Source organism: Rattus norvegicus, chromosome 14 (genome assembly GCF_021556685.1).
Source record: "Rattus norvegicus strain SHRSP/BbbUtx chromosome 14, alternate assembly SHRSP_T2T, whole genome shotgun sequence".
Taxonomy (NCBI): domain Eukaryota; kingdom Metazoa; phylum Chordata; class Mammalia; order Rodentia; family Muridae; genus Rattus; species Rattus norvegicus.
The window spans coordinates 108,533,310-108,560,120 of NC_141547.1; the positions used below are offsets into that span (position 1 = coordinate 108,533,310).

A 26,811-nucleotide genomic window follows, 5' to 3' on the forward strand; every position below is an offset into this window, starting at 1 on the left:
GAGGAGAAGGAAGGATGGGCGGGAGAGAAGTTTGAAGGAAGAGGAAGAGACTAGAGGAAAATGGAGAGACAGGAAGAGGAGTGGGTGAGAAGCCATGGCAGGTGACATTAAGATTCTGCTCTGTGGGCACAGCCAGAATACAGCAAATACATAGGCCAATGCCAGCAGCAAACCACTGAACTGAGAACGGGACCCCCGTTGAAGGAATCAGGTAAAGGACTGGAAGAGCTTGAAAGGGGTCTCGAGCCACTTAAACATACAAAGCCCGGTACCATCCACCTCTTAGGAACATTGATAACAACCTGTAAATACACAGAGCAGAATCTTTTTTTTTTTTTGTCAGAATCTTTTTTTTTTACATGTCATATGAACAACAATGCCAAGCAACCAGAGCTTCCAGGGACTAAGCCACTACCCAAAGACTATACGTGGACTGACCCTGGACTCCAACTGCATAGGTAGCAATGACTATCCTAGTAAGAGCACCAATGGAAGGGGTCCTGCCAAGACTGAACACCTAGTGAACGTGATTGTTGGGGGGAGGGTGGTAATGGGGGGAGGATGGGGAGGGGAAGCCCACATAGAAGGGGAAGGGTAGGGGTTAGGGGGATGTTGGCCCAGAAACTGGGAAGGGGAATAACAATCGAAATGTAAATAAGAAATACTCAAGTTAATAAAGATTAAAAAAAAAAGATTCTGCTCTGTGTATTTACAGGTTGTTATCAATGTTCCTAAGGGGTGGATGGTACTGGGCTTTGTATGTTTAAGTGGGCAATTATATCTTACCAATTGGGTCAAAGATTATTGTGTTGTGTCCTCTTTTATGTGAGGGTTTGAGTGTAGGAAAGTGCGGCTGGGATGTGTTTCCGCCAAGATATCTAGCAGATATCTTGGGACACCGTGGTGGAGACCTAGCAGGTAAAAGACACCAATACTCTTTTATTTTTTATATTTTTACAACAACACTCTTCAAACTACAGAACAATTAAGTCAAGGATAGTAAGTAAGTCCAACTTTGTACTGAACCAGGCTTGAGTTTAAGGAGAAGTTTACACACTAACTGTCTATTGCTAGTACTTTCTGGTTATGGTGATCATCACACGAATTTATTTTAACAATTTTTAAGGCTAATCGCTCAACCTTAATAGTAAGTTATTATTCAGAGGACTTTAAAAGTCAATTAGGCAACAGGATCCATAGGTAATTTTACATAGTTAATTTTATTTTATGTCTAGCCAAATAACATATATAATGTAATATAAAGTAACAAATACTGTAATATTTTCTGAAATGAATGACTCCATAAGACAATATTTAACTTGAATGTTCATACTAGATAATTTATAATGACATTTTATTTTATAATATTTAGTTTCTGCTTGCTAAAACATAGGTGAGTAAAGTTTTTCAGTTTCAGAAATTTCAGTAATGTATAATTCCAGAACAAAAACTTTCCATTTTTAATCCTACTCGCCTACTATTATAAACCTAAGAATATGTTTTATCTTCTATAATATAAGCATTGCAATTGATCTCTTTCTTTTATTAATATCGAATACTAAAATTAGAGTATTCCAGTTTAGAGATTGTTTTTTCGTTAGAAAAGTCGGCCCGGTCGATGCGAGAACTAGGACTCCCAACCTTGCTCAGCCAGGACTTCCTATAAACAGAAACAAATAGAAATGAGTGTATATAGTACATCAAATAAAACACACAGTTACTAAAACATGCCAAAAGGAAGTTCACATTGCATAAAATATGTTTTATAAATTAGCTTACATGCTAATGAAAATGTCACAGTGAAATACATTACTCAATATACCAATCTTAATTAAACAAATAAATTTGCTTACATTGTATATGCTGTTCTAAGAATACTATATAGTGTAGTACATAGCTACACATGGAAAAAGAAAGGAAATAATTTAAGCAACTTAGTTCATATTAGGGTTATTTCCATGACCCCCAATAACAACAACAAAAAACTCAATCAACCAACTAACCAAAACAACAACAAACTCGTCAAGATCATTATTACCTAGCTCTTAATTTTCAAAATATTTTATCAAGTGGTCAGTAGTAAAAGAAATTCATCATTCTTTTCATTGTCAAATATATGGTAGACTCATGTGTGTGTATGAGTGTGTGCGTATGTATGTATGTATGTGTATATATACACATGCTATATATATAGAAAACATGAAAAAGACAATTTCTGTAAAATATCAAATAAAATGAGATGATCTGTCTTTTCTAACAAATACTGTTCTTACTATATACATTAGCAAATTTATTGAATTGCATGAACTAATCTAATTGTTTTGAAAACATCTTTCTGCTTACTCATAGAAGTTGTTAATTCCTAACTTATTAGCAATACCTATGGTTTAATTTGTGCATTTGAGTACTGTGGACATGTATCCTGGTCCTCTGGCCTTAGAGCCTTTCCATTCTGTTTTCTGAGATGCTCCTGGACCTTAGGTGTACAGATTGCATAGCAGATGGCAGATGTACATCATCTGGGGTTAGGTTCCCGAGGGCAGCTTCTGTAACTATCTTATTCTGCACCAGCTTTTACTACAAGGCTCTGAGTGGAGACATTAGCATCCAGACTCTAGGGGATGTTGGAGGAAGCCTGCTAATCTTGGGTTGACTTGCCTTGGCTTTTTGAGGTCTCTTGTTTAAGTGCCTAGTCTTGGTCTTTCTGGGTAACTGGACACAAAGGGGCTGGGGCGAATGTTGAAGCAGAAAAGAAAATTAACAAAAAAAGAGAGAGAAGGGAACATTATCCTTTGATAGGCTCTTTAGAAAGTCCAAGAGCCAAGTAATAAAAGTGAAAAAAAGAATGTAAGTTTGAAAACTATTCACAGAATGATGTTACTTGATAGTCATATATCTTCTTCCACTGAGATGTATTTTTTTTAAATTATATGTTATGTGGGTTTTAATATCAAAGTAGAATGTGTGTGAATGGACTTCTCACACATTTAACAAAAATATCAATTGTTGATAAACATGAAATGATTAAATCCCACAACATACAAACTTTTTAAGTGAGAAAGAAAAGAATCACAGCTTGAATAAACACAGTGTTCTCAGCTGGTCCAATCAAGGCATAAGGCACACATTAAAATGAGGGATTAGTGAATCAGAAAGCAGCTACTCTGGCACACACACAAATCTCTGAACACGGCAGCTCCGACAGTCCAACACACATTCTTCTCCCTGGAGGAGAGAGGCCTGCATGCTGGGAATCTTTCCCTCCAGGTTCAAGTGTTTCCAGGTGCCCATGCTTCTTGTACACAGGCTTCTCCATGTGGGAGAAATACTGCTGCTAATACTTTATGGGTAAACAAAACCTTTATGCTGTAACAAAAATGACATTTTTAACTAATGCCCCTTTCCCTCCAAACAAAAATTGAGTAAAACAGAAAATAGAGTGAAAGCTGGACTTGAGCATCCATAGAAAACAAACAATGGCTGTGAGTAGCAGGGTCAGTTTGGTGTCTGAAATACAACCTCATGTACCAGCCCTTGCTTGTACTTGCTGTCTCTGCTTGCCTGAAATTCCCATTCTGGCTACACCATGTCTTCGCGGAAGCAATCACTACCCTCTAGATTATCAAGCCACAGGCTTTAAGGGCCTTTTGGCATCTGCAAGAGGCGTATGTTTCTTGAGGGCCTAAGTCAGCGTTTTCTTTAAGGCAACTCCAGGACTGTCATGTACTGGGTGTAACTCCTGGAAGGCATCAGGAATTCACAAGTCCTGCCTATTGGGCTGGGTAGAGGATCACAGCCCACTCCAATTTCTCTTGTTTCCACTTGAGTTTTGGGCTGGGTTTCTGTCAAAAAGTCCAACCTGTTTGTAGTTTGTTATTCTTGGCAGGACTAATGGATTCTCCTTCCATTAGTGCCCAACAAGGCCATCCTCTGCTACATATGCAGCTGGAGTCATGGGTCAGTCCATGTAAAGTCTTTGGGTAGTAGTTTAGTCCCTGGAAGCTCTGGTTGGTTGGCATTATTGTTCTTATGGGGTTGAAAGCCTTTTCAGCTCTTTCAATCCTTTCTCTAATTCCTCCAACGGGGGTCCCGTTCTCAGTTCAGTGATTTGCCGTTGGCATTTGCCTCTGTATTTGACATGATCTGGCTGTGTCTCTCAGGACACAACTATAGCCAGCTATGCATTTCTTAGCTTCATCAATCTTACCTAATTTTCTTGGCTGTATATATATATATATATATATATATATATATATATATATATATATATATATGGGCCACATGTGGGACAGGATATGAATGACTGTTCCTTCAATCTCTGCTCCAAACTTTGCCTCCATATGCACCCCTATGGATATGTTTGTCCCCCCCCCTTTTAAGAAGGAGTGGAAGTATCCACAGTTTGGTCATCATTCTTCTTGAGCTTCATGTGGTCTGTGGATTGTACCTTGGGTAATTTGAGCTTTTGGGCTAATATCCACTTATCAGTGAGTGCATACCTTGTGTGTTTTTCTGTGATTGTGTTACCTCACTCAAAATGATATTTTCCAGCTCAATACATTTGTGTAGGAATTTCATGAAGTCATTGTTTTTGACATCTGAGTAGATTGTGTAGATGTACCACATTTTCTGTATCCATTCCTTTGTTGCAGGGCATCTGGGTTCTTTCCAACTTCTGGATGTTATAAATAAGGCTGCTATGAACATAATGGAGCATGTGTCTTTGTTGTATGGTGGAACATCTTTTGGGTATATGCTGAGGAGAGAATAGCTGGGTCCTCAGATAGTACAATGTCCATTTTCTGAGGAACTGCCAGACTGATTTCTGCAGTGGTTGTACCAGTTTGCAATCCTACCAACAATGGAGGAGTGTTCCTCTTTCTCCACATCTTCACCAGCATCTGCTGTTGCCTGAGTTTTTTATTTTAGCAATTCTGACTGATGTGAAGGATGTTGAGCACTTCTTTAGGTGTTTCTCAGCCATTCGGTATTCCTCGGCTGAGAATTCTTTGTTTAGCTCTCTATCCCATTTCTAATAGGGTTATTTGGCTCAAAAGTCTAACTTCTTGAGTTCTTTGTATATATTAGATATTAGCCCTCTATTAGATGTAGGACTGGTAAAGACTTTTTCCCAATATGTTGGTTGCCATTTGTCCTAATGACAGTATCCTTTGCCTTATAGAAGCTTTGCAATTTTATGAGGTCCCATGTCTCAATTCTTTATATTAGAGCAGAAGCCATTGGTGTTTTGTTCAGGAAAATTTCCCCAGTGCCCATGTGATTGAGACTCTTCCCCAATTTTTCTTCTATTAGTTTCATGTGTCTGGTTTGATGTGGAGGCCCTTGATCTACTTGGACTTAAGCTTTGGACAGGGTCATAAGAATGGATCGATTTCCATTCTTCTACATGCTGACCTCCAGTTGAACCAGCACCATTTGTTGAAAATGCTCTTTTTTTCTATTGGATGGTTTTAGTTTCTTTGTCAAAGATCAAGTGACCATAGATGTGAGGGTTCATTTCTAGGTCTAAAATTCTATCCCAATGATCTCTCTGCCTGTCTCTGTACCAATACCATACAGTTTTTATCACTAATGCTCTGTAATGCAGCTTGAGGTTCATTTATTGTTGAATATAGTTTTCAATATCCTGGGGTTTTTTGGTTTTCCGAATGAATTTGCAAATTTCTCTTTCTAACTCAATGATGAATTGAGTTGGAATTTTGAGGTGGATTACATTGAATCTGCAGATTTCTTTTGGCAAGATGGCCAGTTTTACTATATTAATCCTGTGAATCCATAAGCATGGAAGGTCTTTTCATTTTCTGAGATCTTCTTCAATTTCTTTCTTCAAAGACTTGAAGTTCTTGTCATACAGATCTTTGACTTGCTTGGTTAGAGTCACAGCAAAGTATTTTATATTATTTGGGACTATTGTGAAGGGTGTCATTTCCCTAATTTCTTTCTGATTCTGTTTATCCTTTGAGTAGAGAAAGGCTACTGATTTGTTTGAGTTAATGTTATACCTAGCCACTTTGCTGAAGTTGTTATCAGGCTTAGAAGTTCTCTGGTGGAACTCTTGGGGTTACTTAAGTATACTATCATATCATCTGCAAATAGTGATATTTTGACTTCCCCCTTTCCAATTTGTATCCCTTTGACCTCTTTTTGTTGTCTGATTTTTCTGGCTAGGACTTCCAGTACTATACTGAATAAGTAGGGAAAGAGTGGGCAGCGTTGTCTAGTCCCTGATGTTACTAGGAGTGCTTCAAGTTTCTCTCCATTTAGCTTAATGTTAGCTACTGGTTTGCTGTATATTGCTTTTACTACATTTATGTATGGGCCTTGAATTATTGATCTTTTCAGGACTTTTACCATGAAGGGGTGCTGAATGTTGTCAAATGATTCAGCATCTAATGAAATGATCATGTGTTTTTGTTATTGTTGTTGTTGTTGTTGAGTGTGTTTATATAGTGGAATACATTGATGGAATTTCCATATATTGAACCATCCCTGCATGCCATGAAGCCTACTTCATCATGGTGGATGATTGTTTTGATGAGTTCTTGGATTCAGCTTGTGAGAATTTTATTGAGTATTTTTACATCAATATTCATAAGGGAAATTGGTCTGAAGTTTTCTTTTTTGTTGGGTCTTTGTGTGGTTTAGGTATAAGAGTAATTGTGAACTCCAAATAGATTGGACCAGAAAAGAAACACCTCCCGTCACATAATAGTCAAAACACCAAACGCACAAAATAAAGAAAGAATATTAAAAGCAGTAAGGGAAAAAGGTCAAGTAACATATAAAGGCAGACCTATAGAATCACACCAGACTTTTCGCCAGAAACTATGAAGGCCAGAAGATCCTGGACAGATGTCATACAGACCCTAAGAGAACACAAGTGCCAGCCCAGGCTACTGTATCCTGCAAAACTCTCAATTAACATAGATGGAGAAACCAAGATATTCCATGACAAAACCAAATTTACACAATATTTTCTACAAATCCAGCACTACAAAGGATAATAAATGGTAAAGCCCAACATAAGGAGGCAAGCTATACCCTAGAAGAAGCAAGAAACTAATCATCTTGGCAACAAAACAAGGAGAAGAAAAGCACACAAACATAACCTCACATCCAAATATGAATATAACAGGAAGCAATAATCACTATTCCTTAATATCTCTCAACATCAATGGCCTCAACTCCCCAATAAAAAGACACAGATTAACAAACTGGATACGCAACGAGGACCCTGCATTCTGCTGCCTACAGGAAACACACCTCAGAGACAAAGACAGACACTACCTCAGAGTGAAAGGCTGGAAAACAACTTTCCAAGCAAATGGTCAGAAGAAGCAAGCTGGAGTAGCCATTCTAATATCAAATAAAATCAATTTCCAACTAAAAGTCATCAAAAAAGATAAGGAAGGACACTTCATATTCATCAAAGGAAAAATCCACCAAGATGAACTCTCAATCCTAAATATCTATGCCCCAAATACAAGGGCACCTACATATGTAAAAGAAACCTTACTAAAGCTCAAAACACACATTGCACCTCACACAATAATAGTGGGAGATTTCAACACCCCACTCTCATCAATGAACAGATCATGGAAACAGAAATTAAACAGTGATGTCGACAGACTAAGAGAAGTCATGAGCCAAATGGACTTAACGGATATTTATAGAACATTCTATCCTAAAGCAAAAGGATATACCTTCTTCTCAGCTCCTCATGGTACTTTCTCCAAAATTGACCATATAATTGGTCAAAAAACGGGCCTCAACAGGTACAGAAAGATAGAAATAATCCCATGCGTGCTATCGGACCATCACGGCCTAAAACTGGTCTTCAATAACAATCAAGGAAGAATGCCCACACATACGTGGAAATTGAACAATGCTCTACTCAATGATAACCTGGTCAAGGAAGAAATAAAGAAAGAAATTAAAAACTTTTTAGAATTTAATGAAAATGAAGATACAACATACCCAAACTTATGGGACACAATGAAAGCTGTGCTAAGAGGAAAACTCATAGCGCTGAGTGCCTGCAGAAAGAAACAGGAAAGTGCATATGTCAGCAGCTTGACAGCACACCTAAAAGCTCTAGAACAAAAAGAAGCAAATACACCCAGGAGGAGTAGAAGGCAGGAAATAATCAAACTCAGAGCTGAAATCAACCAAGTAGAAACAAAAAGGACCATAGAAAGAATCAACAGAACCAAAAGTTGGTTCTCTGAGAAAATCAACAAGATAGATAAACCCTTAGCCAGACTAACGAGAGGACACAGAGAGTGCGTCCAAATTAACAAAATCAGAAATGAAAAGGGAGACATAACAACAGATTCAGAGGAAATTCAAAAAATCATCAGATCTTACTATAAAAACCTATATTCAACAAAACTTGAAAATCTTCAGGAAATGGACAATTTCCTAGACAGATACCAGGTATCGAAGTTAAATCAGGAACAGATAAACCAGTTAAACAACCCCATAACTCCTAAGGAAATAGAAGCAGTCATTAAAGGTCTCCCAACCAAAAAGAGCCCAGGTCCAGACGGGTTTAGTGCAGAATTCTATCAAACCTTCATAGAAGACCTCATACCAATATTATCCAAACTATTCCACAAAATTGAAATAGATGGAGCACTACCGAATTCCTTCTACGAAGCCACAATTACTCTTATACCTAAACCACACAAAGACACAACAAAGAAAGAGAACTTCAGACCAATTTCCCTTATGAATATCGACGCAAAAATACTCAATAAAATTCTGGCAAACCGAATCCAAGAGCACATCAAAACAATCATCCACCATGATCAAGTAGGCTTCATCCCAGGCATGCAGGGATGGTTTAATATAAGGAAAACCATCAACGTGATCCATCATATAAACAAACTGAAAGAACAAAACCACATGATCATTTCACTAGATGCTGAGAAAGCATTAGACAAAATTCAACACCCCTTCATGATAAAAGTCCTGGAAAGAATAGGAATTCAAGGCCCATACCTAAACATAGTAAAAGCCATATACAGCAAACCAGTTGCTAACATTAAACTAAATGGAGAGAAACTTGAAGCAATCCCACTAAAATCAGGGACTAGACAAGGCTGCCCACTCTCTCCCTACTTATTCAATATAGTTCTTGAAGTTCTAGCCAGAGCAATCAGACAACAAAAGGAGATCTAAGGGATACAGATCGGAAAAGAAGAGGTCAAAATATCACTATTTGCAGATGACATGATAGTATATTTAAGTGATCCCAAAAGTTCCACCAGAGAACTACTAAAGCTGATAAACAACTTCAGCAAAGTGGCTGGGTATAAAATTAACTCAAATAAATCAGTTGCCTTCCTCTATACAAAAGAGAAACAAGCCGAGAAAGAAATTAGAGAAACGACACCCTTCATAATAGACCCAAATAATATAAAGTACCTCGGTGTGACTTTAACCAAGCAAGTAAAAGATCTGTACAATAAGAACTTCAAGACACTGAGGAAAGAAATTGAAGAAGACCTCAGAAGATGGAAAGATCTCCCATGCTCATGGATTGGCAGGATTAATTTAGTAAAAATGGCCATTTTACCAAAAGCAATCTACAGATTCAATGCAATCCCCATCAAAATACCAATCCAATTCTTCAAAGAGTTAGACAGAACAATTTGCAAATTCATCTGGAATAACAAAAAACCCAGGATAGCTAAAGCTATCCTCAACAATAAAAGGACCTCAGGGGGAATCACTATCCCTGAACTCAAGCAGTATTACAGAGCAATAGTGATAAAAACTGCATGGTATTGGTACAGAGACAGACAGATAGACCAATGGAATAGAATTGAAGACCCAGAAATGAACCCACACACCTATGGTCACTTGATTTTTGACATAGGAGCCAAAACCATCCAATGGAAAAAAGATAGCATTTTCAGCAAATGGTGCTGGTTCAACTGGAGGGCAACATGTAGAAGAATGCAGATTGATCCATGCTTATCAGCCTGTACAAAGCTTAAGTCCAAGTGGATCAAGGACCTCCACATCAAACCAGACACACTCAAACTAATAGAAGAAAAACTAGGGAAGCATCTGGAACACATGGGCACTGGAAAAAATTTCCTGAAGAAAACACCAATGGCTTATGCTCTAAGATCAAGAATTGACAAATGGGATCTCATAAAACTGCAAAGCTTCTGTAAGGCAAAGGACACGGTGGTTAGGACAAAACGGCAACCAACAGATTGGGAAAAGATCTTTACCAATCCTACAACAGATAGAGGCCTTATATCCAAAATATACAAAGAACTCAAGAAGTTAGACCGCAGGGAAACAAATAACCCTATTAAAAAATGGGGTTCAGAGCTAAACAAAGAATTCACAGCTGAGGAATGCCGAATGGCTGAGAAACACCTAAAGAAATGTTCAACATCTTTAGTCATAAGGGAAATGCAAATCAAAACAACCCTGAGATTTCACCTCACACCAGTGAGAATGGCTAAGATCAAAAACTCAGGTGACAGCAGATGCTGGCGAGGATGTGGAGAAAGAGGAACACTCCTCCATTGTTGGTGGGATTGCAGACTGGTACAACCATTCTGGAAATCAGTCTGGAGGTTCCTCAGAAAATTGGACATTGAACTGCCTGAGGATCCAGCTATACCTCTCTTGGGCATATACCCAAAAGATGCCTCAACATATAAAAGAGACACGTGCTCCACTATGTTCATCGCAGCCTTATTTATAGTAGCCAGAAACTGGAAAGAACCCAGATGCCCTTCAACAGAGGAATGGATACAGAAAATGTGGTACATCTACACAATGGAATATTACTCAGCTATCAAAAACAACGAGTTTATGAAATTCGTAGGCAAATGGTTGGAACTGGAAAATATCATCCTGAGTGAGCTAACCCAATCACAGAAAGACATACATGGTATGCACTCATTGATAAGTGGCTTTTAGCCCAAATGCTTGAATTACCCTAGATCCCTAGAACAAACGAAACTCAAGACAGATGATCAAAATGTGAATGCTTCACTCCTTCTTTAAATGAGGAAAAAGAATACCTTTGGCAGGGAAGGGAGAGGCAAAGATTAAAACAGAGACTGAAGGAACACCCATCCGGAGCCTGCCCCACATTGGCCCATACATATACAGCCACCCAATTAGACAAGATGGATGAAGCAAAGAAGTGCAGACCGACAGGAGCCGGATGTAGATCGCTCCTGAGAGACACAGCCAGAATACAGCAAATACAGAGGCGAATGCCAGCAGCAAACCACTGAACTGAGAATAGGTCCCCCGTTGAAGGAATCAGAGAAAGAACTGGAAGAGCTTGAAGGGGCTCGAGACCCCAAAAGTACAACAATGTCAAGCAACCAGAGCTTCCAGGGACTAAGCCACTACCTAAATACTATACATGGACTGACCCTGGACTCTGACCCCATAGGTAGCAATGAATATCCTAGTAAGAGCACCAGTGGAAGGGGAAGCCCTGGGTCCTGCTAAGACTGAACCCCCAGCGAACTAGACTATGGCGGGAGGGCGGCAATGGGGGGAGGGTTGGGAGGGGAACACCCATAAGGAAGGGGAGGGGTGAGGGGGATGTTTGCCCGGAAACCGGGAAAGGGAATAACACTTGAAATGTATATAATAAATACTCAATTTAATAAAAAAAAAAGAGTAATTGTGGATTCATAGAAGGAATTTGGTAGTGCTCTGTCTGTTTCTATTTTGTGGAACAGTTTGGGCAGTATTGGTATGAGATCTTTTATGAAGGGCTGATAAAATTCTGCACTAAACCCATCTTGTCCTGGGCTCTTTTTGGTTGGGAGACTTTTAATAACTGCTTCTATTTCCTTAGGAGTTATGAGGCTATTTAGACAGTTTATCTGATCCTGATTTAACTTTGGTACCTGGCATTTGTCTAGAAAAATTTCCATATCCTCCAGATTTTCCAGTTTTGTTATAGGCTTTTGTACTAGGATATGATCATTTTTTTTTAAATTTCCTCAGACTCTGTTGTTATGTCTCCCTTTTCATTTCTGATTTTGTTAATTTGGATACATTCTATGTGACCTCTGGTTAGGCTGGCTAAGGGTTTATCTATTTTTTTGATTTTCTCAAAGAACCAGCTCCTGCTTTGTTGATTCTTTGTCCAGTCCCTTTTCTTTCTACTTGGTTGATTTCAGCCCTGAGTTTGATTATTTCCTGCCTTCTGTTCCTCTTGGGTGTGCATTTGCTTCTTTTTGTTCTAGAGCTATTAGGTGTGCTGTCAAGCTGCTAATGTATGCTCTCTCCTGTTTCTTTTTGGAGGCATCAGAGCTATAAGGTTTCCTCTTAGTACTACTTTCGTTGTGTCCCATAAGTTTGAATATGTTGTACCTTCATTTTCATTAAATTCTAAAAGACTTTAATTTCTTTCTTTATTTCTTCCTTGACCAAGTTATCATTGAGTAGAGTGTTGTTGAATTTCCATGTGTATATGGGCATTCTGTCATTTTTTTTGTTATAGAAGACCAGCCTTAGTCTGTGGTGATCTGATAGGATTCATGGGATAGGATTTCTATCATCCTGTATCTGTTGAGGCCTTTTTTGTGACCAATTATATGGTCAATTTTGGAGAGGCTACCATGAGGTGCTGAGAAGAAGGTATATCCTTTTGTTTTAGGATGGAATGTTCTATAAATATCTGTTACATCCATTTGGTTCATAACTTCTCTATATCTCTGTTTAACTTCTGTTTCCATGATCTGTCCATTGATGAGAGTGGGGTGTTGAAATCTCCTACTATTATTGTGTGAGGTGCAATTTGTGCTTTGAGCTTTAGTAAGGTTTCTTTTATGAATGTAGGTGTCCTTGCATTTGGAGCATAGATATTTAGGATTGAGAGTTCATCTTGTTGGATTTTTCCTTTAATTAATGAGAAGTGTCCTTTTTGATGACTTCTGGTTGAAGTCGATTTTATCTGACTATTTTTCCATCTATTAGGGATGTATTTGTAGGAAGATATTGCATAAAATTGGTTCTGCCATGGAATATCTTGGTTTCTCCATCTATGTTAATTGAGAGTTTTGCTGGATATCGTTAGCCTGGGCTGGCATTTGTGTTCTCTTAGGGTCTGTATGACATCTGCCCAGGATCTTCTGGCTTTCACAGTCTCTGGTGAGAAGCCTGTTGTAATTCTGATAGGTCTGCCTTTATATGTTACTTGGCTTTTTTCCCTTACTGCTTTTAATATTCTTTCTTTGTTCTGTGCATTTGGTATTTTAACTACTATGTGATGGGAGGAATTTCTCTTCTTGTCCAATCTATTTGGAGTTCTATAGGCTCCTTGTATGCTTATGGGCCTCTCTTTAAGTTAGGTAAGTTTTCTTCTATAATTTTGTTGAAGATATTTACTGTCCCTTTAAGTTGGGACTCTACACTCTCTTCTATACCTAGTATCCTTAGGTTGTTTTTATCATTGTGTCCTGGATTTCCTGGATGTTTTGGGCTAGGAGTTTTTTGTGTTTTACATTATCTTTGATGATTGTGTCAAATTTATCTATGGTATCTTCTGTCTCTGAGATTCTCTCTCTTCTATCTCTTGTATTCTGTTGGTGATGCTTGCATCTATGACTCCTGATCTCTTCCCTAGGTTTTCCATCTCCTGGGTTGTCTTCCTTTGTGATTTCCTAGTTCCATTTTTAGATCCTGGATGGTTTTGTTCAATTCCTTCACCTGGTTGTTTGTGTTTTCCTGTAATTCTTTAAGAGATTTTTGTGTTTCCTCTGTAAGGGCTTCTGCTTGTTTACTTGTGTTGTCCTGTATTTCTTTAAGGGAGTTATTTATGTCCTTCTTATAGCCCTCTATCACCATCATAAAATGTGATTTTAAATCTAAATCTTGGAGAGGGAGAGAGGAGAGAGAGAGAAAGAAGTTGTGGCAGGACAATGGAGGCTGACATAAAGATCTTGCTCTGTGAATTACAGGTTGTTATCAATGTTCCTAAGGAATGGATGGTACCAGGCTTTGTATGTTTAAGTGGGCAATTATGTCTTATCAATTGGATCCAAAAAAAAATCTAAATCTTGCTTTTCCAGTGTGTTTTGATATCTAGTATTTGCTTTGGTGGGAGAGCTGGGCTCTGATGATGCCAAGTATGATAGTTTCTGTTGCTTAGGTTCCTGAGCTTGCCTCTTGCCATCAGGTTGTCTCTGGTGTTAGCTTGTCTTGCTGTCTCTGACAGTGGCTTGACCCTTCTGTAGGCCCGCCTGTCAGCAGTCTTGTAGACCTGCTTTCCTGTTTTCTTTCAACGTGTTCCGGGAACAGACTACTCTGCTCCTGGTGGCTGGCTTTCAGCTCTTAGCACAGGCAGGAACAGGAAGGGTCCTGCCCTTGACTTCTCCTAGGTCCCAGGGGGCACACATGACACTAAGCAATTCCCTCTTGGGTCAGGAATGTGGGCAGAGGGTAGTCTCCTATGATTTCTCAGGAGTGTTCACACTTCTGAAGGTTCAGCTCTCTCCCCCACAGGATTTGGGTCTCCTTCATTTCTAAGACTCCATTACACCCACTGAGGTCCAGCAATAAAAGCTGTCCAGAGCCATACGCTGGTAGGAAAGACCCAAATCTCACCTCTTCCATAGCACTTGCTAAGATTGCGCCATGCCTCAGAAACAAGTTTAATTTGTATTTCTGCCAAACAGATAAGAGCTTGACATAAGTAGGGAGTGACAAGGACAAAAAAGAAGAGAGACATGAAAATAAAATTCAAACCTACGTTGGTGGGCTATACAAGATAGCTAACAACATATAACTACTGACATTCTGACTGGTTTTAGGATACAAAAGAACACATGAGTTGAGGGTATGTGAGTAGGCAGAGGAATGGAAGTAGGTAGAGGTGGTAGAGATCTGAACAATCAAGTGGACTTAGTGGGCATGCATCTATCTGAAGTTTTCATGCTAACTCAGAGAGTAAAGATGGAGATGGGATTAAGTCAAAGTTCTCAGCAGAGCAAAAGGAACTCCCACTAAGAAAGGTCATTGGTACCACAGAGTCCAGTTATAATTAACCTTGTTGTTGCAGCTTAAAAGGAAAGGTTCGATTTCAATTCCCAAAAAATCTTATGCTTCAGATTTCAGAAGACTTCTTACCTAAATGAATTCAATTTATCAAATTAAGCAGCTTATATAAAGTACATCAGTGGTGGTTCCACAGAGTACATGCATGTTTTACAGATGCATGTTTACAGATGCATTATTCATAGGTTTTATGTGAATATAACTATGTGGGTGACTAGGTTATGAGATGTACAATACCCAAGACAGGCACAGATGATTTGATAGTGGAGGCTAGACAAAATTTATCTTAATACTAGAGCAGCAAAGACAGCATGTGACAGAATTCATGGGAGGGTTTGGAGAACTGCCTGTGCACAGTTTTGTGATGTGGGGGCCAATTCTAGACCCTGGAACTTTGGAATAAAGCTTAAAGTGAAAATATAGGATCATATTCTTTTTTATTGTATTTTTTAAATTCACATTTCAAATGTTATCCCTTTCCCATCCATAAACCCCATATACCAACCCCCTCCCCCTTCTTCTATGAGGGTGTTCCCCCACCCAACCACCCACCCCTTCCCACCTCCCTGCCCTGACATTCCCCTATACTGGGGAGTCCAGCCTTGGCAGGACCAAGGGCTTCTCCTCTCATTGGCGCCTAACAAAGCCATCCTCTGCTACATATGCAGCTAGAACCATGGGTCTGTTCCATGTGTACTCCTTGGGAGGTGGTTTAGTCCCTGGGAGCTCTGGTTGGTTGGTATTGTTCTTATAGGGTTGCAAGCCCCTTCAGCTCCTTCAATCCTTTTTATAACTCCTCCAATGGGGACCCCATTCTCAGTTCAATGGTTGGCTGCTAGCATTCACCTCTGCATTTCTCATGCTCTGGCAGAGCCCCTCAGGAGACAGCTATATCAGGCTCCTGTCAGCATTTACTTCTTGGTATCAGCAATATTGTCTGAATTTGGAGGCTGTATGTATATGGACTGGATCCCCAGGTGGGGGTAGGCTCTAATTGGCCATTCTTTCAGTCTCTTCTCCAAACTTAGTCTCCATATCTCCTCCTCTGAGTATTTTGCTCCCTCTTCTAAGAAGGACTGAAGTATCTGCACTTTGGTCATCCTCCTTCTTGAGCTTCACGTAGTCTTACGAATGAGAGTCACAATGCCTGGTGAGAAAGCCAGGAGCTTTGATGGATAAATCAACGTGACTGTGGAGAATGCTTCAAGTTCTGTATTTTCCTACTACAGAAATTTAATTAAATGTATTTGAACAAGAGTTATAAAAAGTAGTAATTATTCCCTACATGCTAATTATTTTCTTTATAAAAAATAAGTACATTGTAACAGAGGCAAGCAAACATCCTTCTTATGGTTTTTTGTTTATATGTTTATTGATTTATATCCTATGTCCTTCTACAAGATCATTAAAATTATCTTGCTATGAATTTTTAATTTTTTTTAATGCATATATTTTTATTTTTATTTATTTTTTTATTAACTTGAGTATTTCTTATATACATTTCGAGTGTTATTCCCTTTCCCGGTTTCCGGGCAAACATCCCCCTCCCCCCTCCCCTTCCTTATGGGTGTTCCCCTCCCAACCCTCCCCCCATTGCCGCCCTCCCCCCATAGACTAGTTCACTGGGGGTTCAGTCTTAGCAGGACCCAGGGCTTCCCCTTCCACTGGTGCTCTTACTAGGATATTCATTGCTACCTATGGGGTCAGAGTCCAGGGTCAGTCCATGTATAGTCTTTAGGTAGTGGCTTAGTCCCTGGAAGCTCTGGTTGCTTGGCATTGTTGTACTTTTGGGGTCTCGAGCCCCTTCAAGCTCTTCCAGTTCTTTCTCTGATTCCTTCAATAGGGGACCTATTCTCAGTTCAGTGGTTTGCTGCTGGCATTCGCCTCTATATTTGCTGTATTCTGGCTGTGTCTCTCAGGAGCGATCTACATCCGGCTCCTGTCGGTCTGCACTTCTTTGCTTCATCCATCTTGTCTAATTGGGTGGCTGTATATGTATGGGCCACATGTGGGGCAGGCTCTGAATGGGTGTTCCTTCAGTCTCTGTTTTAATCTTTGCCTCTCCCTTCCCTGCCAAGGGTATTCTTTTTCCTCATTTAAAGAAGGAGTGAAGCATTCACATTGTGATCATCCGTCTTGAGTTTCGTTTGTTCTAGGGATCTAGGGTAATTCAAGCATTTGGGCTAATAGCCACTTATCAATGAGTGCATACCATGTATGTCTTTCTGTGATTGGGTTAGCTCACTCAGGATGATATTTTCCAGTTCCAACCATTTGCCTACGAATTTCATAAACTCGTTTTTGATAGCTGAGTAATATTCCATTGTGTAGATGTACCACATTTTCTGTATCCATTCCTCTGTTGAAGGGCATCTGGGTTCTTTCCAGTTTCTGGCTATTATAAATAAGGCTGCGATGAACATAGTGGAGCACGTGTCTCTTTTATATGTTGAGGCATCTTTTGGGTATATGCCCAAGAGAGGTATAGCTGGATCCTCAGGCAGTTCAATGTCCAATTTTCTGAGGAACCTCCAGACTGATTTCCAGAATGGTTTTACCAGTCTGCAATCCCACCAACAATGGAGGAGTGTTCCTCTTTCTCCACATCCTCGCCAGCATCTGCTGTCACCTGAGTTTTTGATCTTAGCCAATCGCACTGGTGTGAGGTGAAATCTCAGGGTTGTTTTGATTTGCATTTCCCTTATGACTAAAGATGTTGAACATTTCTTTAGGTGTTTCTCAGCCATTCGGCATTCCTCAGCTGTGAATTCTTTGTTTAGCTCTGAACCCCATTTTTTAATAGGGTTATTTGTTTCCCTGCGGTCTAACTTCTTGAGTTCTTTGTATATTTTGGATATAAGGCCTCTATCTGTTGTAGGATTGGTAAAGATCTTTTCCCAATCTGTTGGTTGCCGTTTTGTCCTAACCACCGTGTCCTTTGCCTTACAGAAGTTTTGCAGTTTTATGAGATCCCATTTGTCGATTCTTGATCTTAGAGCATAAGCCATTGGTGTTTTGGTCAGGAAATTTTTTCCAGTGCCCATGTGTTCCAGATGCTTCCCTAGTTTTTCTTCTATTAGTTTGAGTGTGTCTGGTTTGATGTGGAGGTCCTTGATCCACTTGGACTTAAGCTTTGTACAGGGTGATAAGCATGGATCGATCTGCATTCTTCTACATGTTGCCCTCCAGTTGAACCAGCACCATTTGCTGAAAATGCTATCTTTTTTCCATTGGATGGTTTTGGCTCCTTTGTCAAAAATCAAGTGACCATAGGTGTGTGGGTTCATTTCTGGGTCTTCAATTCTATTCCATTGGTCTATCTGTCTGTCTCTGTACCAATACCATGCAGTTTTTATCACTATTGCTCTGTAATACTGCTTGAGTTCAGGGATAGTGATTCCCCCTGAAGTCCTTTTATTGTTGAGGATAGCTTTAGCTATCCTGGGTTTTTTGTTATTCCAGATGAATTTGCAAATTGTTCTGTCTAACTCTTTGAAGAATTGGATTGGTATTTTGATGGGGATTGCATTGAATCTGTAGATTGCTTTTGGTAAAATGGCCATTTTTACTATATTAATCCTGCCAATCCATGAGCATGGGAGATCTTTCCATCTTCTGAGGTCTTCTTCAATTTCTTTCTTCAGTGTCTTGAAGTTCTTATTGTACAGATCTTTTACTTGCTTGGTTAAAGTCACACCGAGGTACTTTATATTATTTGGGTCTATTATGAAGGGTGTCGTTTCCCTAATTTCTTTCTCGGCTTGTTTCTCTTTTGTATAGAGGAAGGCAACTGATTTATTTGAGTTAATTTTATACCCAGCCACTTTGCTGAAGTTGTTTATCAGCTTTAGTAGTTCTCTGGTGGAACTTTTGGGATCACTTAAATATACTATCATGTCATCTGCAAATAGTGATATTTTGACCTCTTCTTTTCCGATCTGTATCCCTTAGATCTCCTTTTGTTGTCTGATTGCTCTGGCTAGAACTTCAAGAACTATATTGAGTAAGTAGGGAGAGAGTGGGCAGCCTTGTCTAGTCTCTGATTTTAGTGGGATTGCTTCAAGTTTCTCTCCATTTAGTTTAATGTTAGCAACTGGTTTGCTGTATATGGCTTTTACTATGTTTAGGTATGGGCCTTGAATTCCTATTCTTTCCAGGACTTTTATCATGAAGGGGTGTTGAATTTTGTCAAATGCTTTCTCAGCATCTAATGAAATGATCATGTGGTTCTGTTCTTTCAGTTTGTTTATATAATGGATCACGTTGATGGTTTTCCGTATATTAAACCATCCCTGCATGCCTGGGATGAAGCCTACTTGATCATGGTGGATGATTGTTTTGATGTGCTCTTGGATTCGGTTTGCCAGAATTTTATTGAGTATTTTTGCGTCGATATTCATAAGGGAAATTGGTCTGAAGTTCTCTTTCTTTGTTGTGTCTTTGTGTGGTTTAGGTATAAGAGTAATTGTGGCTTCGTAGAAGGAATTCGGTAGGGCTCCATCTGTTTCAATTTTGTGGAATAGTTTGGATAATATTGGTATGAGGTCTTCTATGAAGGTTTGATAGAATTCTGCACTAAACCCGTCTGGACCTGGGCTCTTTTTGGTTGGGAGACCTTTAATGACTGCTTCTATTTCCTTAGGAGTTATGGGGTTGTTTAACTGGTTTATCTGTTCCTGATTTAACTTCGATACCTGGTATCTGTCTAGGAAATTGTCCATTTCCTGAAGATTTTCAAATTTTGTTGAATATAGGTTTTTATAGTAAGATCTGATGATTTTTTGAATTTCCTCCGAATCTGTAGTTATGTCTCCCTTTTCATTTCTGATTTTGTTAATTTGGACACACTCTCTGTGTCCTCTCGTTAGTCTGGCTAAGGGTTTATCTATCTTGTTGATTTTCTCAAAGAACCAACTTTTGGTTCTGTTGATTCTTTCTATGGTCCTTTTTGTTTCTACTTGGTTGATTTCAGCTCTGAGTTTGATTATTTCCTGCCTTCTACTCCTCCTGGGTGTATTTGCTTCTTTTTGTTCTAGAGCTTTTAGGTGTGCTGTCAAGCTGCTGACATATGCTCTTTCCTGTTTCTTTCTGCAGGCACTCAGCGCTATGAGTTTTCCTCTTAGCACAGCTTTCATTGTGTCCCATAAGTTTGAGTATGTTGTATCTTCATTTTCATTAAATTCTAAAAAGTTTTTAATTTCTTTCTTTATTTCTTCCTTGACCAGGTTATCATTGAGTAGAGCATTGTTCAATTTCCACGTATATGTGGGCATTCTTCCCTTATTGTTATTGAAGACCAGTTTTAGGCCGTGGTGGTCCGATAGCACGCATGGGATTATTTCTATCTTTCTGTACCTGTTGAGGCCCGTTTTTTGACCAATTATATGGTCAATTTTGGAGAAAGTACCATGAGGAGCTGAGAAGAAGGTATATCCTTTTGCTTTAGGATAGAATGTTCTATAAATATCCGTTAAGTCCATTTGGCTCATGACTTCTCTTAGTCTGTCTACATCACTGTTTAATTTCTGTTTCCATGATCTGTCCATTGATGAGAGTGGGGTGTTGAAATCTCCCACTATTATTGTGTGAGGTGCAATGTGTGTTTTGAGCTTTAGTAAGGTTTCTTTTACGTATGTAGGTGCCCTTGTATTTGGGGCATAGATATTTAGGATTGAGAGTTCATCTTGGTTGATTTTTCCTTTGATGAATATGAAGTGTCCTTCCTTATCTTTTTTGATGACTTTTAGTTGAAAATTGATTTTATTTGATATTAGAATGGCTACTCCAGCTTGCTTCTTCTGGCCATTTGCTTGGAAAGTTGTTTTCCAGCCTTTCACTCTGAGGTAGTGTCTGTCTTTGTCTCTGAGGTGTGTTTCCTGTAGGCAGCAGAATGCAGGGTCCTCGTTGCGTATCCAGTTTGTTAATCTATGTCTTTTTATTGGGGAGTTGAGGCCATTGATATTGAGAGATATTAAGGAATAGTGATTATTGCTTCCCTTTATATTCATATTTGGATGTGAGGTTATGTTTGTGTGCTTTCATTCTCTTTGTTTTGTTGCCAAGACGATTAGTTTCTTGCTTCTTCTAGGGTATAGCTTGCCTCCTTATGTTGGGCTTTACCATTTATTATCCTTTGTAGTGCTGGATTTGTAGAAAATATTGTGTAAATTTGGTTTTGTCATGGAATATCTTGGTTTCTCCATCAATGTTAATTGAGAGTTTTGCTGGATACAGTAACCTGGGCTGGCATTTGTGTTCTCTTAGGGTCTGTATGACATCAGTCCAGGATCTTCTGGCCTTCATAGTTTCTGGCGAAAAGTCTGGTGTGATTCTGATAGGTCTGCCTTGATATGTTACTTGACCTTTTTCCCTTACTGCTTTTAATATTCTTTCTTTATTTTGTGCGTTTGGTGTTTTGACAATTATGTGACGGGAGGTGTTTCTTTTCTGGTCCAATCTATTTGGAGTTCTGTAGGCTTCTTGTATGTCTATGGGTATCTCTTTTTTTAGGTTAGGGAAGTTTTCTTCTATGATTTTGTTGAAGATATTTACTGGTCCTTTGAGCTGGGAGTCTTCACTCTCTTCTATACCTATTATCCTTAGGTTTGATCTTCTCATTGAGTCCTGGATTTCCTGTATGTTTTGGACCAGTAGCTTTTTCCGCTTTACATTATCTTTGACAGTTGAGTCAATGATTTCTATGGAATCTTCTGCTCCTGAGATTCTCTCTTCCATCTCTTGTATTCTGTTGGTGAAGCTTGTATCTACAGCTCCTTGTCTCTTCTTTTGGTTTTCTATATCCAGGGTTGTTTCCATGTGTTCTTTCTTGATTGCTTCTATTTCCATTTTTAATTCCTTCAACTGTTTGATTGTGTTTTCCTGGAATTCTTTCAGGGATTTTTGCGATTCCTCTCTGTAGGCTTTTACTTGTTTATTAATGTTTTCCTGTGCTTCCCTAAGTGTGTTCATGTCTTTCTTGAAGTCCTCCAGCATCATGATCAAATATGATTTTGAAACTAGATCTTGCTTTTCTGGTGTGTTTGGATATTCCATGTTTGTTTTGGTGGGAGAATTGGGCTCCGATGATGGCATGTAGTCTTGGTTTCTGTTGCTTGGGTTCCTGCGCTTGCCTCTCGCCATCAGATTATCTCTAGTGTTACTTTGTTCTGCTATTTCTGACAGTGGCTAGACTGTCCTATAAGCCTGTGTGTCAGGAGTGCTGTAGACCTGTTTTCCTCTCTTTCAGTCAGTTATGGGGACAGAGTGTTCTGCTTTCGGGCGTGTAGTTTTTCCTCTCTACAGGTCTTCAGCTGTTCCTGTGGGCCTGTGTCTTGAGTTCACCAGGCAGCTTTCTTGCAGCAGAAAAGTTGGTCTTACCTGTGGTCCCGAGGCTCAGGTTTGCTCGTGGGGTGCTGCCCAGGGGCTCTCTGCAGCGGCAGCAACCAGGAAGACCTGTGCCGCCCCTTCCGGGAGCTTCAGTGCACCAGGGTTCCAGATGGTCTTTGGCTTTTTCCTCTGGCGTCCGAGATGTGTGTGCAGGGAGCAGTCTCTTCTGGTTTCCCAGGCTTGTCTGCCTCTCTGAAGGTTTAGCTCTCCCTCCCACGGGATTTGGGTGCAGAGAACTGTTTATCCGGTCTGTTTCCTTCAGGGTCCGGCGGTGTCTCTGGCAGGGGTCCTGCCGCTTCCCCACGGGAGCCCAGAGGCCGTATACAGTTTCCTCTTGGGCCAGGGATGTGGGCAGGGGTGAGCAGTGTTGGTGGTCTCTTCCGCTCTGCAGCCTCAGGAGTGCCCACCTGACCAGGCGGTTGGGTCTCTCTCTCACCGGGTCTGGGAGCAGAGAGCTGCTGCGGGCCGGGGAATTTTTAATATTTTTATTTATAATTTCTACCCCAGAGACCCAAGTTTCCCTGGAAATGAAGCATATGTTATCTAGATATTTGCCTCAATGTTGGCTTAAATTGTGTTTTCACTATTTCATTCAAATGCATTTAGAGCTGAATATGACACATTTTGGGCAGAATATGACATATTTAGCCTGATATATTACACCATTGGGGCTGAATGAATGAAAATAAAAAAGTAAGTATGCACATAATGATTTTATACAAACTATTTGTTAGGACATGAGATTCTAAGTAAAGGGCCAGTGAGATGGCTTTGTACACAAAGGCACCTGAACTATTTTGATTCATTTGTCTACAAACTGTTTTCAAAGTGATTGGCTGCCAGGGGAATGCATCTGCTTGCAGACAGGCACAGCCCTCAGAGTCAGTCCAGTCTGTCTCCAGCCTTGCTAGATCTGAGGTAACCATATCTCAGTCCAAGAATTCATGGCCATGAACAAGATGTTTTTATGGTGGAAAGACATTGTGTTCCTTCCTTTAGTGGAAAAGGGTCCCCAGCAAAGTTGGTTGTAGACCACAAATCTATAGATAACCCTTGTCTTGTAGTTCCCATTTAGAATGTTACAGAATTAGTATTAGAAAAGGGAAAAGGATCACAGTTTTTTATATTTATTATACCATGTTTTGTTCCCTACATATTTTAAAATTATTTGTAAGAACATATTAAACTGCTAACAAGAGAGTTAACACTTAAGAATGAAAATAAGAGAGGAGCATAAAATAGAGCCAGGAAGAAGGCCATAAACATGCTTACAATAGGACTGCTATGGGTGGGCTGGCATTTGGCTCTAAACTGGCTAATAGTCCTCCATCTGCTAATGGCATTAGCTTCAATTTGCTTAAGAGCATTTTTGAGGGAAATGGAAAAGCCAGGGTAAAGGGTGAAAATACAAGATTGTCTGGCCAACTCATTTTTCATTTGGCTTCCTGTAGGAATAGATCTTAACATATCTGGGACAGAGAACATACTGAACAGTGTGTCCTTAATACAGTTCTTCCTCAGTACACTTCTGGGACAGGATGTTCAGAAATATCCAAAGGTATTGAATTAAAAATCTAGGCTGGCTGAACTGGCCATCAGCAGAATCCTGAAGCTCTGTGAAGCTGTTCCGTCTCCTCTTCTCTAGTCTCTCCTCTTCTATAGTCAGACAGCTCAAGAGCTTTATCTGTTCTTGCTGTCTCCATTTCTTCCTCCATCCTTACCCCTAAAACAGTTCTAACCTGGTCTCCACTTCAACCACATCAGTGATGCTGTCTTGCTAAGTAAGCTTCCCAAATCATTGTTCAGTCTATATTGTACTTGGTCCCGGTAGTATTTGGAAGTTCCTTTATCTGTGTGTTTCTGTTTCTGTTCTGTTGACTCAACAGTGTTGGTTTTCCTTCAGATATGAGGAGGTGGTTACAGCAAAACCATAGACCAGAATTGTACACTAGTAACAAACAAAGTTATCTACTATTTCTGAATCCCATAGCATATGATTTTATTGAACAACAGTAGCATGGTATGTTAACCTGGTCAATTTCCAGTTCAAACTCCTGCTGTTCTTTTATTTCAGACCCAACAAAGTTAGGAGCTATATTTCCCTGACTTGCCTTGGATTTAAGATTTCAAATATAATTTATGCTTTTACAGTCTGTGATATTTACATGAAATTTGAACTTTGACCTGAGTTACATGTACTAGGGGCAGTAATGCTAAGACATCATGGTTCTGAAGCTAACAGTTGTGGTAGAAGATTGCTGTTATGCCCATGTGATCTGTGAAATTCAATGGCAGCCCCCTTGCTCCCTGTAGGGTTTGTTTCAGGGAAGTTCTAGAAATTCCCTACAACCAAGCATTAGATCACAAAGTCTACTTCTATTGCTACTATGCTAGAACATTCTTACTATTGAATAAAACAAAAGTGAAGGCATATCTATCACCTTGCCAAAAGAGCTGGAGGTTGTAGTCATGGTTCCACATGACAATCTTCTCCATTCCTAGGCCATTTGACTGGTGGCAGTTTCTCAGAACACTGGTCATAGCTCATGCCTAGAATACTTTCCCAGATTTACTAATTTGAAGATGTTGATTGATGGGATTCTCTACACTACAGCTGAGAAGCACTTCTGCCAAGATTAAGAGGCCTTGGGAGTAGAATTTCCCTAGAAGTATGTAACTCTGGGGATCCCAAAGCTTTCTAAATGAGAAAAGGCAGAGGACACTTGACTGCAGTAACACTTATTAAGAGCCTACTATGTGACCTAGACGGTGCGTTAGGTGATTCACAACCAAGCACTCTCTTCAGCCTTTCCAGGATCTTTGTGATGACAGTAGTGGTACCATCTTTGTAAAGATGAAGACTCTACTCTCAGGTTAGTTATGCATGATCTGGGGTCTCCTGGATAATCCACAGACAAGTTTTTAGGCACATTATCAAAACACCATTTAATCATTTATTTTTATAATGAAGTATTTGTTCACATATAACTAAATAAAGAGCCTGTTTGAGAAGAAAGAATGGCAAAAAATGTCATGCACTGCCTTTCCATCATTAATCCTAGCTTAAAAGCTTGCGATTGGCAAGCACCACATTAGCTTCTAATTCATTTGCTGTCTTTTCTTACTGTCTGCTTCCTCATTTTGGGTTATGTTTTATATCAGTCCTGCAGTGATATCTGAAAGGATAATTACACTTGAGTCCCAGGAAATAGAACTGCTATGAATTATTGATGATGTTGGCTTTCTAGAGCTTTAATTTTGCCTCCTTTTTTCAGTCAAGGGTAATAGTTAGATAGCAGTTTTCATATCATCCTAGGAACTCACATTCCTACTTTCTGCAGGCAATACTCACTTGAATTACAGGGGAAGCAGTGTTGCTGGTGCTGTTTCTATGTATGATTTCTCCATAGACTCTATTCTCTGTAGCTTTGCTCAATGGTAGGCTAATAGGTCAGTTTTCAAACTGAGTTTCCAGCTCTTGAAATGCTCCTGAGGTGCTTGAATTTTAATCAGAGGGCAGTGAAGCCTGTGGTAGATTGGTATTCTACACACACACACACACACACACACACACACACACTCCATTCTCTTGTTTCAAAGAAAAACACTGTACCATAAAGCATGAAGTTTCATGTAAAATATTGAAAAAAGATCTTGTCTGTAAAAGGCTTGAAAACCCTAAATTGATACAGTAAATACATGAGTGGGTGTTTGTCTTATCTGTTGAGGTACTAAGGAAAATACACATTAACAGTCACATGCTGTTAGAAGATGGCAGCATGCCTGTAGCTGGGCTGCAGAATGAACTTGATCCCCTCGCCATGTTATGAGATTCGCTCTGGACACCAAGTAAAGCTACTCATTGTGTTTATTTCTGGTTTGCATAAACTCACTCACAAGAAATGAAGGAAAATGGGAGGAGCTGTTTTCCTCATAAATGAACCAACTGCAATGAATCACCTTGTTTCACAGGCTTAGATGAGGGTCATTAGTGAGGTCCCAAGGCCTCCAGCAACCGTTGAGAGAACAGCTATGCCCATTAACTTGTTTTATTTTATAGAGGAATACCATGGGCAAAAGTTCTTTTTAGCTTTCAAAGAGTATTTTTAAAAGCTTTTGTTTCATGTGATAAAAAATCAGACTTGAATCCATACTCAGGGTTTCTTTCTGCATGTGGATGGTATAGGACCTAGAATACCCAATCAGGCATGAGATCTATAGACCTGAGGAAGACATTGACTCATTCTTTCAATGTTGTTATCAAGTAATGACATCATAATCTAAAAACAAGACAGAGTCTGTCTTAGAATATGAATATTAATGTCAAGGAGGCACATTATCAAGAAC

At 39.5% G+C, this 26,811-nt stretch overlaps 1 protein-coding gene across 2 annotated transcripts in view; it reads right to left on the bottom strand.

Annotated features, from left to right (window-relative positions):
- Positions 1 to 919: 919 nt before the first annotated feature.
- The window catches only part of Acyp2 (acylphosphatase 2), a 179,247-nt gene continuing 153,355 nt past the window's right edge, over positions 920 to 26,811 (bottom strand). Inside the window, 1 exon segment of one of the 2 annotated variants that reach the window (NM_001169145.1) lies at positions 920 to 1,660. In NM_001169145.1, the coding sequence (NP_001162616.1) occupies positions 1,546 to 1,660 (115 nt within the window). In that variant the 3' untranslated portion in view covers positions 920 to 1,545. 2 annotated transcript variants of the gene reach the window in all.